Genomic DNA, 12,636 nt, shown 5'->3' with positions numbered 1-12,636 from the left:
AATAATTTTGCAGGACATCCTGAAGGGAACGTTCCAGAAGTTGTAGAAGGGAGGAAGGTGTGAGGGAAAGAATGCTGTGTTACTTTTCTCTCTTTTCTCTAGAGCTGTTATCAAATATGGGTTTCTTTGTGAGGAGGAGTCAGATACTGAATGTATTGTTTTGAGAGGTGGTGGGCAGACTAGAAGTTCTATAAATTTTTTGCTTCTGCAGATATTTCATCTGATAATTCCTTAAAATCTGCATGAACACAGAGTAGTTGTTCTATGAGGGAAATGAAGTGCACTTACCAATAGTTCTGGTTATTCAACGGATAACCAGGTTATATTACTTTGGACTGGTACTGACAGTAGGATAGAATCAATGTATTTCTGAAGATCTAAAATAGTCTGGGTTCTTGTTATTTTTGGTAAGTTGAAGATACTTATTTTAGAATCGCAGCGTATCTTCAGCTGGAGGAGACCTCTGGAAGTCACCTGGTCTGAGCACCTTCTCGTTGTGAGACCAACTTCTATGTTAGACCAGGCTGTCTGGGCTCAAACACAGTTGAGTTTTGAACTCTGCCCTCGGAGGGTGGACGTTCAACAATATCTGCAGGCAACCTCTTTTATCAGCCCCTGAATAGGTGAGCAGCATGTAATACAAGTTCCTGGTAAAAATTTCATTGGTAGTTCAGATGTAGAGTTTCCTAATTTACATGTTTAACAAGCTGTTAAATGCCATTCCATTGACTCTGCTCAGCCCTTTCTTTTGAAACCTCATTTCTTACATGGCAGGGGAGGGAAGAAAGAGGAAGGGTCCCCTTTTTTCCTCTATTGTGTCTTTGGGTGACCACATAATGAAGAAATAAGGATTTTTTTAAAATGTAAATCTGTGTTTTGTATATCTGTTGTTTCTAAATTAATTCTGGGTTTGAAATATTTGTTGTTTTCTATTTATACAGTGCTTTTTCTCTGTTCTGCTGTTAATCTCGATGTTTTTAAATTTACAGTTATCTTCTGGTTTTCAATTTTAAAATGATGTGAGAAATTAAAATTATTAACCTAATCTCATATAATACAGACTAAGTAAATTTGCTCAGTAGCTTATCAAATTTCATCTAAACTGTCTTTATACAAACCAAGAGCAAACTAGTGAAGTGCTACGGCTTTAAGTACCTGTGTTTCTTTTCAAAATTATTTTTGTGCTCTGTCAGTTTGGCACTATACTTGGGTGTATGGCTTTCTCTTTATATTGATTGAAGTTTTGACTTTATAATAGAACTTAGGTCCCAGTTTTGACTCTGTTTTATGTTGATGTCTGCTCAGTTATAACACTAAATGTTTTAATCAGCTTTTCTGTTAGTGCGAAGAGGCTGAAATTTAAGAATGGCTCTTTATCTTTAAGCCACCACTAAAAATACCAGATTGTTACATATTAGTAGTCAGAGACTGATGACTGAAATAAAAATCAGTATTTTGATGCATTGTACATATAACTTCCACCGTAAAATATATTTCTGCATACAGTATCCTCAGCAGAAATTTTCTGCATAGTTCATGCAGTTTTGATATGTGAAACCTGACCTCCAGAGTTTTTTAACTGGACATGCCAGACCATTTGCTCAAGTGGTAGTGTTGGCTGCACTCTGTACAGACAATTCTGTTTTCAACAAGGAAATGGAATAGTAATTTAATAAATCTTCATATCTAGTTTGAGTGTAATTTAAACTTCACTAGTTTAAGGGAGTGTCAAAAGTTTCTTGATTGAGAGGACTCTTCTTTCTGCCTGTTAGTTTCTTTTTGATAACTTTTTTACACTGGGTACTTTTTGTCTTTTCTTAATTTCTTGGCCTAGTCAAAATGGTTGGTTTCTTCTCTTCGCCTTCCTCCTCCTTGTTTCTAAACACTATTTCTAAATTTGTCTGGTGTGGACTGTCTACTGTGGGCTAAAGGTTTACAAACTAGTCTGTATGGATAGATTTACTCATGTAGAACTCTTGTCAAGATCTGGGTGTTATTAGGCAGTGTAGTTTCAGATTTGGCAAATGAATAAAGAATAATATCTTCTCCAGTCAGTAGATGGCTTTTAGTTTTAGGGTGTGCACGATACTGTGCATACAGCTTGACAGACATGAGTAAAGTAAGAGCAAGTCATTCCTCTATTGCACACAAGTGTTCACGGCTCTGAAGAGCCATCAATAAAGTTCTTAAAACGATGGCCCATTATCATACAAAAAATAAAAGAAACTATCTGTGCTGACAAAATAAACTATGTCAAAGAAAACATTATGCTAAATATGACATTTTATAAATATGGATTGCTCATCTTCCCCCATAGAAAATGACTTTTCCCACTGGCTGATCTTTACACATTCAGGCTCTTGAGATTCTCAGCAGTCAGAACAGCACAGCTGATGGTTTTGTAAGAGTTTGAAGTGAAGACACCATATTTTAGACCAGTGTGAATGCAGCTGGAAGTATTTAGGCTCATAGGAAAGTCTTGTCGCTGCTGTGATATTCTCAGGATTATGTTTCTCCTGTAACTGATGTTTGCTTCTTTGTGCTTTATGGGTTTTTTTCCACTTGCATATTGAACTTGCGTTCTACTATTTTTTTTAGGCTGGGAGTGCTTCAGTATTTGTTTTGCAGTTCTGCTTACATTAAAGTTGTTATATAAATAAACCTGAATTGTATTTACATAACATATGTGCATGAAGTCAGAAATAATCAATTTTGAAGAATCCTTTCTCTTTACTTTCCTGTAACTAAAGATGTGGTAACCTAGTGGGAGTTTGTTCAGGTCTTTAATACGTACTTTATCAGTTTAAAGGTAGGGATTATGTTATATGCAGAAGCATGCTTTGAGTCTTACATTACTAAGGGAAGCAAATTTGCAAGCAACAAAATATAAAAGTAGTCATTTTCGTGGCACTGATACTTTGTCCTTGTTGGCATACATGCAACAAAATGTAAGATATCAACTATAGTGACAAGGATGCAAATCACTATAGCTGTAAAGGAACTAGGGCAACCATGAATAAGAATTTTGAATTTTTCAGCTCAAAGGTATGTCCATATTTATGAAGAGATTTAGTACTTGTTAGTTCAGTTCTCAGCTAGGAAGCTGTGCATTGATCAACATGGTTTGAAGTGTGAACAGTCATCCAACGGAGTATAGTTTTGTCTTCTTAACCGAAATGTAAGAACATGGAATTGCAAGACAGTCTTCAGAAAAAACTTGAGTTCTCCTTTATATTTTCCAAAGAGACTTTAATTAGTGTAATTTAAGGGGATTTGTTCAATTACAAGTAATGAAATACTCGTGTGCGATGATTATACCCCCACTGAAAATGTGTAGCAATTTACTGTTACTGATTTAGCTGCAAAGAAAAGACAAATGCGTTCAGCTGTGTGCGTGTGTTTGCACATCACAGGGTGAGAGCCAAGGCAGCATTTTATCAGTCAGTTGACAAGCAAAACCATATTTTTGTTACCTTTTTTCCTCCTCTGATACTCTAATTAGATATTTGAATGTTATTTATTTGTTTTTATCTAGGGTGTGGATTCAGGATTTGTTCCCAGCGTTCATGATTTTGACAAAAAACTCACGGAGGCTGATGCTTACTTACAGATCTTGATAGACCAGTTGAAGGTATGGTAACTTAACTGGTGTATTTACTGTTTTGAAAGTCAGCTTGTCAGCGTGGACTTCAAGGTCTGGCTGAAAGGAAGCTCAACAGAACTCAAACAGATTCTATAAAATGGTTTACGATGACTGAAACATTCTATTGCATGTGTAGCTTGTAAATGGCATGTAAATGGCACAGATAACTTAAGTTTAATTTTAAAACGTAATTAAGTCATTGTCTTGCTCATGGTATTTTACAAATTATCTTGAAAATTTTGTCAAGTAATATGTAACTACAGTTGCAGATAGTTTCAGACGTTGTTGCAGTAGTGATAGATAATCTGCTCTTTGTCCTTGAGTGAAAACATTCTGTAGGAAGTTTGTACAAATACAGTTCTTTTGCACTTTGTACGTGTATTTTAAGAGTAGATGGGAAGGTGAGGCATGATGAGGTTACATCTCTCAGTACTCACATTATTGAGAAGAACAGTTTTTGCTGCTGGTTAGGACACTTTTCCTATGACTCAGCAGGTTAAAATTGCTGTTCAGATTGCTTCAGTTCTGCTCGTTTGGATTTTTTTTTTTTTTTTTTTTTTTTAATTCTGATATAATGGGCAAGTATTGCATGGAGGATATTCAGCAAAAAATCAGTTGCAGAGAGGGGGAAGAGCATATCAACACAAATAGAGGTAGGCAAAAGAGCCAAAATTTAAAGCTAAGCTGCAAAGACTTGATCAGGAGTTACCCTTGTCTCCAGCTCCAGAACCATCTACCACACTTCACTGAAGGTATTTAAGTCTTTACACCTTCAAATTGTGATTTCAGGCTGAGTGCACAAGGTATAGGAATTAATAATGAAAGAAGAGTGAATCTGAGGATGGACAGAGACCAAGATTACAGTCTTATTAAATGCTTTTGGGCTTGAAAATTTGGTGTTTCTAGCTGATAATATTTGAAAAAATACACTTCCAGTATTTTCACAAGTATCTCTTTCTTTTAGCTCTTCGATGAAAAACTCCAGAACTGCAAAGACGATGAACAGAGAAAAGCAAGTACATTTTGTCTTAAATATTGCTTATTTTGCTTAATTGGATGGCTTTGTGCATCAATTGCTATAGTCTATAGAGATTTAAAGTACAGTTGAAATTCATCAAGTTGTCAAAATCAGTTAAAGCAATTTGAATAACTAATTACATTATTTGTGTTGTGAATAGGTTGCAAACGGTATTTTTAGTAATACTGGATGTTGTAACATTAAAAAAGGTTTCAGTTTGCAGGAAATTACTCCTCTGTCATCCAACTGTCAAAAGCATTTTTAACTGAAGTTTTATATTTTTTTAATATTTAACAAGGATGAGTGTTTAATGTTTGCAGGAATAGCAAAGGTATTCTGAAGGGAAAAAATAATACTAAGAATCATGTATTTCACATGATCAAATCTGCATCGTGAGTAGTTCTGTGACCGGCATGCTGAATGTTGGAAGTCTGAGAATATCGTAATTCATCCACCTTAGGCAAGGATGTCAGAAATGTAACTTACTGTGTGGGGAGCACTACTTTTTTAGCGAGGTTGTAATTCGTTTAAGTGTTGTGGGGTTTTTTTGCACCCCCTCCTATTTCATTTCCAAGTCAAGTTTTTAGGTCAGAGCTGAGTCTCTGTGCTTAAGAAAGGCTGGCACGTACCTTCGATGATGTGGCTTTGGCAGAAACTAGCGTGCTGCCTTTTACACGAATTTGTGTGCTGTGAACGGGAGATTTAACGTTTCCTTATGAAAGGCTTGTTACTGAGGAGTTCCTTTTATTTTCAGTAAACACATTAATTTCAACATCATAAAGTAGTGATGGACTTCATCCTAGTTCCCTTCCCCCCAGTTTCAGTTGTGAAAAACAAGCTGATGATCTCTCGGTGTTTGATTTCAGTTTTGAAAACAGTTTGCTTTCTGTGATTAGTTTACTGCTTTATAATGGCTGTGACCTTTCGTGTGTTATCCATCTTGTTTGATGTGTTATGTGATGTCTTAAGGACTTCACAAGTGATGGTCTTTCTGGAGTTGTTTTGCATGTACAAGCTTTTAAAATTGAAGTACTGGTGTTCTTTGTATAAGTGTGTTTAATCTGTAGACAACTGACCAAAAGAGTAAGATCTGAAGATTTTTTATTTCTCCTTCCATACTTCTTACTAGGAAGAGTTGTCCTTCGATTTTGACCTTTCTCCAGATGCTACTTTGCAGATCAGGCAGTACTTTGTTTTTCCCTGTGACAGTGCTTCTAATCCCTGGAGACTTTCCTCATGCTGTGCTGATTTCTTTCTGTATCTCTGCAAGGTATCTATGGAGCAGACAGATTGACTTTAGAGAGAAAGCAGGAGGCTTGTTTAGAAGAGGTCAGCTTCCTCCAGTTTTTAAATCTTTATGAGGGTTGCTATTACTATAGATTCCATTTATTCTCTATTAAAAATGAAAAAGTCTCGGCGAAGCACTTTTTGATCATGTCTCTTCCTGTACTAAAACAGCTAAGAGGTTTTTTGATACTGTATTTAGCAGTTTTCCTTTTTGTTTTTGTTCAGCTATCAGACTGTGAGCTGAGTGTAACCTGCAGGATGCTTCCATCCAACCCAGAGTTTGTTCCTCTCAGGAAGCAAGATTTGTTTATTTGAGTGTTACGTGCTTCCCAGTTAGCTGAGTGCTGTATTCTGCAACTGTTTATGACCAGGCATTTAAGACATGAGCTTCTGTTTTTGCAAGCGTACGGAGCATTGGATGAGCTGGTTCTTAGTTTACAGAATATTTTCTTTTGAAGGTGATGGTATATGGTATAGGTGTTCTGAGATTCTTCAAGGTCTCTTCCATATGTTCTTTCTGACACATGGTAATCTGTTGAACTCGAAAGAAGACAGAGCAGATACAGACTTGATGAATTTGAAGACTGAGAAATATTGCGATTATCATTAATTCCCTGTGTTACATCGATACTCCTGGCAGAACTACAACTAGCAGTGTATAGCTGGTTCATACTGTCTTGCAAACATACCATAACTAGCAGTGCTACCGGTTTTGCTGAATCTACTGATGGAGTACAGTGCATATATACCGTTACGTTGGAAATAAAAGAAGGTGTATGATCAGAGGGTACTGGCATTTTAAGGTGAAGACAAACTAGGGCCTTGCTTTCTTGCAGTGTTAGCAAGAGATTGGTGAGAACTTGAAGTTGACTTTTCTGTGCAGTTTTGTGAAACTGTCCTGACCATACGTATCTGGGAGAATAAAACCATAAGCATTCAAGAATATCAGAAGAGCAAAGAGGTGTATATTTGGCAGACTGGAACAAAGCTGACATCACTTAATAAGATTTTGGAGGGAAGCGTAACCTGCTTAAGCTTGGTTCACAACGAGTACATTTTGTGGAGTAAACCCAAGGCTGAGCACGTGGATTCAGGAGCTGGCTGCCCCTGCTGCCTCTCATTGCTGGATGAGCTGATCCCTCTGTACTCACATGGTTGTTGAATGAGGCAAAAATAATGTTCTGTGAAATAAAATTAGCTTTCTATTGGCTCTCCAGTGGCTTAATAAAAAAATCAGATGTCACGGAGGTGCAAGTAGGTGGACTAGTTTCAGCAGCAGTCTGCGATTTGGTTAGATTAGATATAGCTTGTGGCTGCATTCTGCAAATCTAAGTCTGCAGGAAATTGATGTTTCATTCAAAAATATGTGTATTCATTACCTAAAACTAGGGAAACTATCATATTAAAATTTTATCTTCATCAGTTTTCAAAGAGTAGGGATGTTGAAGAGAGAAAATTTTGAGAACTTTTAGTAGTAAATTATAGATTGATTTTATTTTTTATTGGTAATGTTTTTAATCTTCAACGTATCTCTTTGATTTCCCTTACAACTTTGTATTTTTTAATTTATCTCTAGTGCTTACTTTAATACAAGCCTATTCTAAGTTTAAACAAAAGACAATAATAGATTTACAAGGATTGCAGCAGCATGTATACCTAACAATGTGGTTCTGTACAGCTGATGAGACGAGATATAAGCGTTCTCCTAACTTCTCCAAACCAACCACTCTTGTAAGCCTGCTAAATTTGAGTGGTATTGTCACTAGGTATCATCCACGTTTTTGTTTGAGTTTTTTGTTGTTGTTTTTTTTTGTTTGTTTGTTTTGTTTTGTTTTTTTCCTCTGTAGTGTCTTATCTATTGTACGTTTGCATAAGATCTTACAGGGGGAGAGTTCAGACTTTATTTTATGGCTGCTTACATCATCATTCTAGAATAACATGTTGCTCTTAAAAATACAGAGACTTTCGTGTCGATGGTTGCTTTGCCCTGAGTACCAGGGCTGATGCTCTTTAGAAGGGTCTTCCCAGGGACTGAGTCTGTCTGACTTGCCTGTATTTATTCTCATAATTTTGTGTAAATTTTTAAAGACAGAATTCCAGTTCCCTGTACTGTATTCTTGCAAGGTATCCATACAGCACAAATGTGAAAAATATTGAATTAATGTGTGCTGTTACTAAAGTTGGCCAGCTCACAAATAATTCATTTCCACAGAGGAAAATATTATGATTGTATAATTTGTGGATAGGCCTTGGAAACCAGGTGCCCTGAGGTTTTTCTCATTTCAGATCTTCAGTGTGATCTTGGACAAATTCCCTTTTATTTTTTTCTGTACCTATGTGTGAGAATAGCAATATCTTAATCTACTGTTTGGAAAATTACAGATGGGTAGGGGGAAAACAGCTTTACTGAATTCCATTATATGGCTAGACATCACTGTCAGATTTTCAGCAAATATTGTATCAGTGAAGGGAATGAGACACTAAGTTACTTGGTGTGTAAATACTCTATACCACATTGGGGAAAAATACATAAAGAATAATCAAAACTGCTGACAGCTGCCTACAGTTGGCTGTAAAGTTTTGAGGCAGAATGATTTATTTCAGCTGCATAATCTTTCATCTGACAAGATCTGGATGTTTGGGTACATTGCCTATTCTGTTTTGCTGCTAAAAGGCTCAAAACTTCACCACTGTCATACTTAAATGCTTTTTTCAAAATGTGTTCATAAAGTTTGGACTGGAAGTATAGTAGAGACATGAAAAAGAAGACAAATGAATTTTTAGCTGTTGGCATATTTCTCTGCTAGTAGCAGAAGTAAATATTATATAATGTTGTGATATAACATGCCTGATACGCTACTTCATAGATCAGCATGGTCCAGTCTTTCCAGTGGCAAAGGCTGGGGCTGGGTGCTATTTGGCTGCCTCTTGACAATTAAATCATGAAGAAAATCTATAGCATCCTTTGAATAGTATAGAGAAAAGAGCATAACTGAAAAAAAAATTCCCCAGGTGTTGGCTGAGAAACCGTCAGTGCATTTTGATTTTTTTTTTTTTTTTTTAATCCACAAGCTGAGACTATTCATTTCTGTAGATCTAGAGATGCGTGTTGCTCTCTTACAGTGTAGAATTGGGTTTGCAGGGCTGTGTGAGGAAAAAATGTCCCTTTACACACTTCCGTTATTCAAGATTCATAAAGGCTGTGACTCTAGTCACATGAGACTCATATTAATCAAAACAAAGAGGTCCTGTAATTGAATTCGTAGAGGTTCAGTGCTGAGACCAATTTAATAATTTTGCCTTCTGCAGACAGAGCCAAGGACATCAACAGGATGCATATGCCTCTTAGATAGGTTGTGCTTCTGTGTAAAGCGGCGTGCAGATGCCTTTTGCGTGCCTGAAGTGCAATTCCACACAGGAAATCTTTAAGAACCAGTGTTTCTAGATAAAATTAAGTAGGCAGATTTCCAGATGCACTTTTACTGGAAGCTTAGAAAGAGTAGAAACATGTGTGCACTGTTATTTTCCATGATTTTTTTTAAACTTTGCTTAACTGCGTATGTTTATTGTACTTGTATGATGGTAATTTCAGGTAATATTGATTGTTGGAATGTTCCACCATTCAGTACCCTATATAAGGTATAAACTGAACTTAGAGTGAATCTTAGTATTGTATGTTGGTTTTGATTGTGCTGTGTAAAACCAAAGTGTAGACTTTGGATAAATATGCATAATGTCACTGATCAAAAATTCCTTATTTTGTCATCTTTAAGCTTTACGTGTCAGTTTGGCTTCTGTCTTGTCCATTACAAAATGAAAATTGTGTCTATACAGAAACAGTCTTTAGCATACAGGTTGCTTTTTCTCTCCTATGTCAATTTAAAATGTAGTGTTCGTACAGTATTTAGGTTGAACTAGATGCTGGAAGAGCTGTCTTTAACCACACTATTTTTGTTTTACAGAAAATTGAAAGTCTCAAAGAAACAACCAGTGTAAGTCTATTTAATTTTTATATCTATCATATATAGATTCTGAAATTCACCTTATTTTCTTGAGAATGTTTTTAAAGCTTTTTGCAGAAAAGTGGTTCTGGTGCTGTATTCCGATTTATGTCCAGCACCTTTGAATCATAAAATCATAGAACAGTTGAGCTAGAAAGGGACTCTGAAGGTCTGTAGCCCAGTCCCATGCTCAGAGAACAGAGCAGGTTGCTAAGAACCAAATCTAGTTGTTGTGTGTAACTCTAAGGATGGAGGCTCTACAGCCTCTCTGGCAATCTGTTCCAGTGTTTGAGCATCCATAGAATAAAACAATTTTTTCTTATGTTTAAGATGAATTTCCTCTATTTCAGTATACGACCATTGCCTGTTAGGTCCTGTCTGTCTCTGGAAAAAAAAAAGAGGGGGGAAGGGAAAGTAAGGGTTCTACAGAAGTGAGTGTCCATTTAGTTCTCACCCAATATTTCAGTTCATATTCTGTGTCATAATAAAAATACCTGTAAATACCAAATATTATAGTAACGCAAGGGGTTTTTTCTGTTATTTTTGTTTTCTTAGAGCATGGTAGAATCAATAAAACACTGCATTGTGTTGCTACAGATTGCTAAAGTAAGTACACTGTAAATATTTTTAATTTTAATTATATTAATTAAAATTAATAATTAATCTGTGTGAAAACAGTTGAAATCTAAACATGCTTTCTGTATGATTCAGGAGATATATAGATAGGTGTAAATGGTATAAATTGATCCTGAGTTCCATAGCAGTCAGTCCTGTTAATATTCATGGTAACAGTTGTGTTGATAACAAAGCTTTGATTTTGAGCTAACTTTCTTTTTCAGAGTTTGCTATTAGACTAAATAAGAACACCAGCAAACGTAAGGGTGACAGAATAGAAACTTAACAAAACTCTTATTTCTGCTTCATTTAAGAGTGTGGCTAACATAAAAAGAAAAAGGGAAGGGTGTGATGTTAATAACCTAAGTTGGTTTTACAAGGTTTTTAAGAGGTCTAAAGTTCATGATGACGTTGGAACTTCTTGAAGTAAGAATTGTTTTATTTGGGAATGCAATATGGGTAGTGCCCTTGTGCTTTTCACTGAAATATTTTGTTACTTTTCAAACTTTAGTGAGATTTGAGGCGGGGTTTTTTGTCAAGTACTGTATTTAGGATATGTTAGTTACAGGCTGCTGATTTGTAACTTGAAACCAAAGTGAAGGAAGACGGTGTTTTGCAAATTAATTTATGGTATTGTCAGAACATAATGATGAATTTAATGAATCCTGATTTATTCAGAAATAGGCTTAAGTTATTCATTTTTTTCTGGAGTCTAGATCACCTTTTTTCTTTTTGTAGCTTTCAAAACAATACTGCTCTTTGTCTTCATTCTAGATGCCTGATACATTGTGAAAAATTTTGCGGCCAGTGAAAATTGAAGTATTTAGAACCTTTTAGGATCAGCAGTCATTCACTAGAAGGCTCAATGCATATTGGGTGAAATTCAAATTTCAGTCAGTAGCTTAAAAATTCTGAAGAAAAGGTGCATTAGTTAATGGGTTTATATAAAACCAAAACAATTTTGCAAGTAGTAGGATACATTGGAAGAGTTTTGTGCCACATGAATCCAGAGCTAGAATAATCTTTATTTAACATGCAGTGGTACTATTTGAATAATTCACTGTCGCAACAGCGAGAAAAGCCTTGTCAGTACTTCATAATTTGCTGGTGTTGAGTACTGGGTATATTTAGAATTGTTTTGGTACAGTGAAACCAGCAGACTGTATGTCATTCTTTGGGGATTTGGTGGAGTCAATTGTAGATAGATGAGATGTCAATGTGCTGATTTTCTTATCCTGCTGTGTGAGACTTGCTGTATTAAGGTAGCAGTTAGAGAAACCCTGTGCAAAGAATGACTTGCTCATTAGTGTATAAATGCATTTAATAGGTGTTATTTTCAGAGGTTTAATTCCTATGAAATTTTGTTCTTTACTTGTAAGCTCTGCTATGTAATTAGCAAATCTGAAAGAGCAGAATTATAATCTGTTTTTCAGGTTCTTGCTCAAAGCTGGTAATAGGTGGCCGAGTTAACTTTATTGTTTCTATTGAATATCAAATTCCATTTCTGCTATGGGAAAGTTTATTGGGGGACAGACAAATATGAGTGCTTAGCTTGTGCTGATGCTAAGCATATTTTGAAGCTCATTAGGTAGTTTGCTGCTAATGGACAAAACTGAACTTGTAGAGGCACTTTTCATCATTTTTTTTAATTGGATTCAGTGCTTTACTAATTCAACTACCATATTAAGCATAAAAATAGGTGGAATTTGGGTCCCTCAAAAATGCTAAAACTTGCTTTGTGTTACTCTAGTCACAAGTCCTTCTTTCAGCACCAGTAAATATTAACCAGTGTAAACAAGTGGGTTTATCCACTGGGGAGTGGGATTCTTTTTTTCCTAAGCCGTATCTAAATCTCTTGTAGAAAGAGTGAAGGTGGTTTAAATGAGTGGTTTATGTGCAGCTAATTGAAAGTTAATCCACATATAGTGAAAAATACCCTCCATAAATCTTCCTGCTATTTTAATAACCTTTATTCCACTTCATCTCTTCTTCTTCCTCTCTATTTTAGGCAACTTTACTTGTTGACTACATGACATTTGTTTCCCCCTGTCTGCCCCTTTCTATAAACTGCT

At 35.8% G+C, this 12,636-nt stretch overlaps 1 protein-coding gene across 4 annotated transcripts in view; it reads left to right on the top strand.

Moving 5' to 3' along the window:
* The window catches only part of OSBPL9 (oxysterol binding protein like 9), a 60,975-nt gene that overhangs the window by 32,091 nt on the left and 16,248 nt on the right, over window positions 1–12,636 (top strand). For all 4 annotated transcript variants that reach the window (XM_065841728.2, XM_065841727.2, XM_071810239.1 and 1 more), the window contains 4 exons: window positions 3,536–3,631; window positions 4,608–4,655; window positions 9,911–9,940; window positions 10,505–10,555. In XM_065841728.2, the coding sequence (XP_065697800.1) occupies window positions 3,536–3,631; window positions 4,608–4,655; window positions 9,911–9,940; window positions 10,505–10,555 (225 nt within the window). The remainder of the gene's footprint in view (window positions 1–3,535; window positions 3,632–4,607; window positions 4,656–9,910; window positions 9,941–10,504; window positions 10,556–12,636) is intronic.

The sequence above is a fragment of the Patagioenas fasciata genome, chromosome 6 (genome assembly GCF_037038585.1).
Source record: "Patagioenas fasciata isolate bPatFas1 chromosome 6, bPatFas1.hap1, whole genome shotgun sequence".
NCBI lineage: Eukaryota > Metazoa > Chordata > Aves > Columbiformes > Columbidae > Patagioenas > Patagioenas fasciata.
This window is presented reverse-complemented; position numbering and strand designations above follow the sequence as displayed.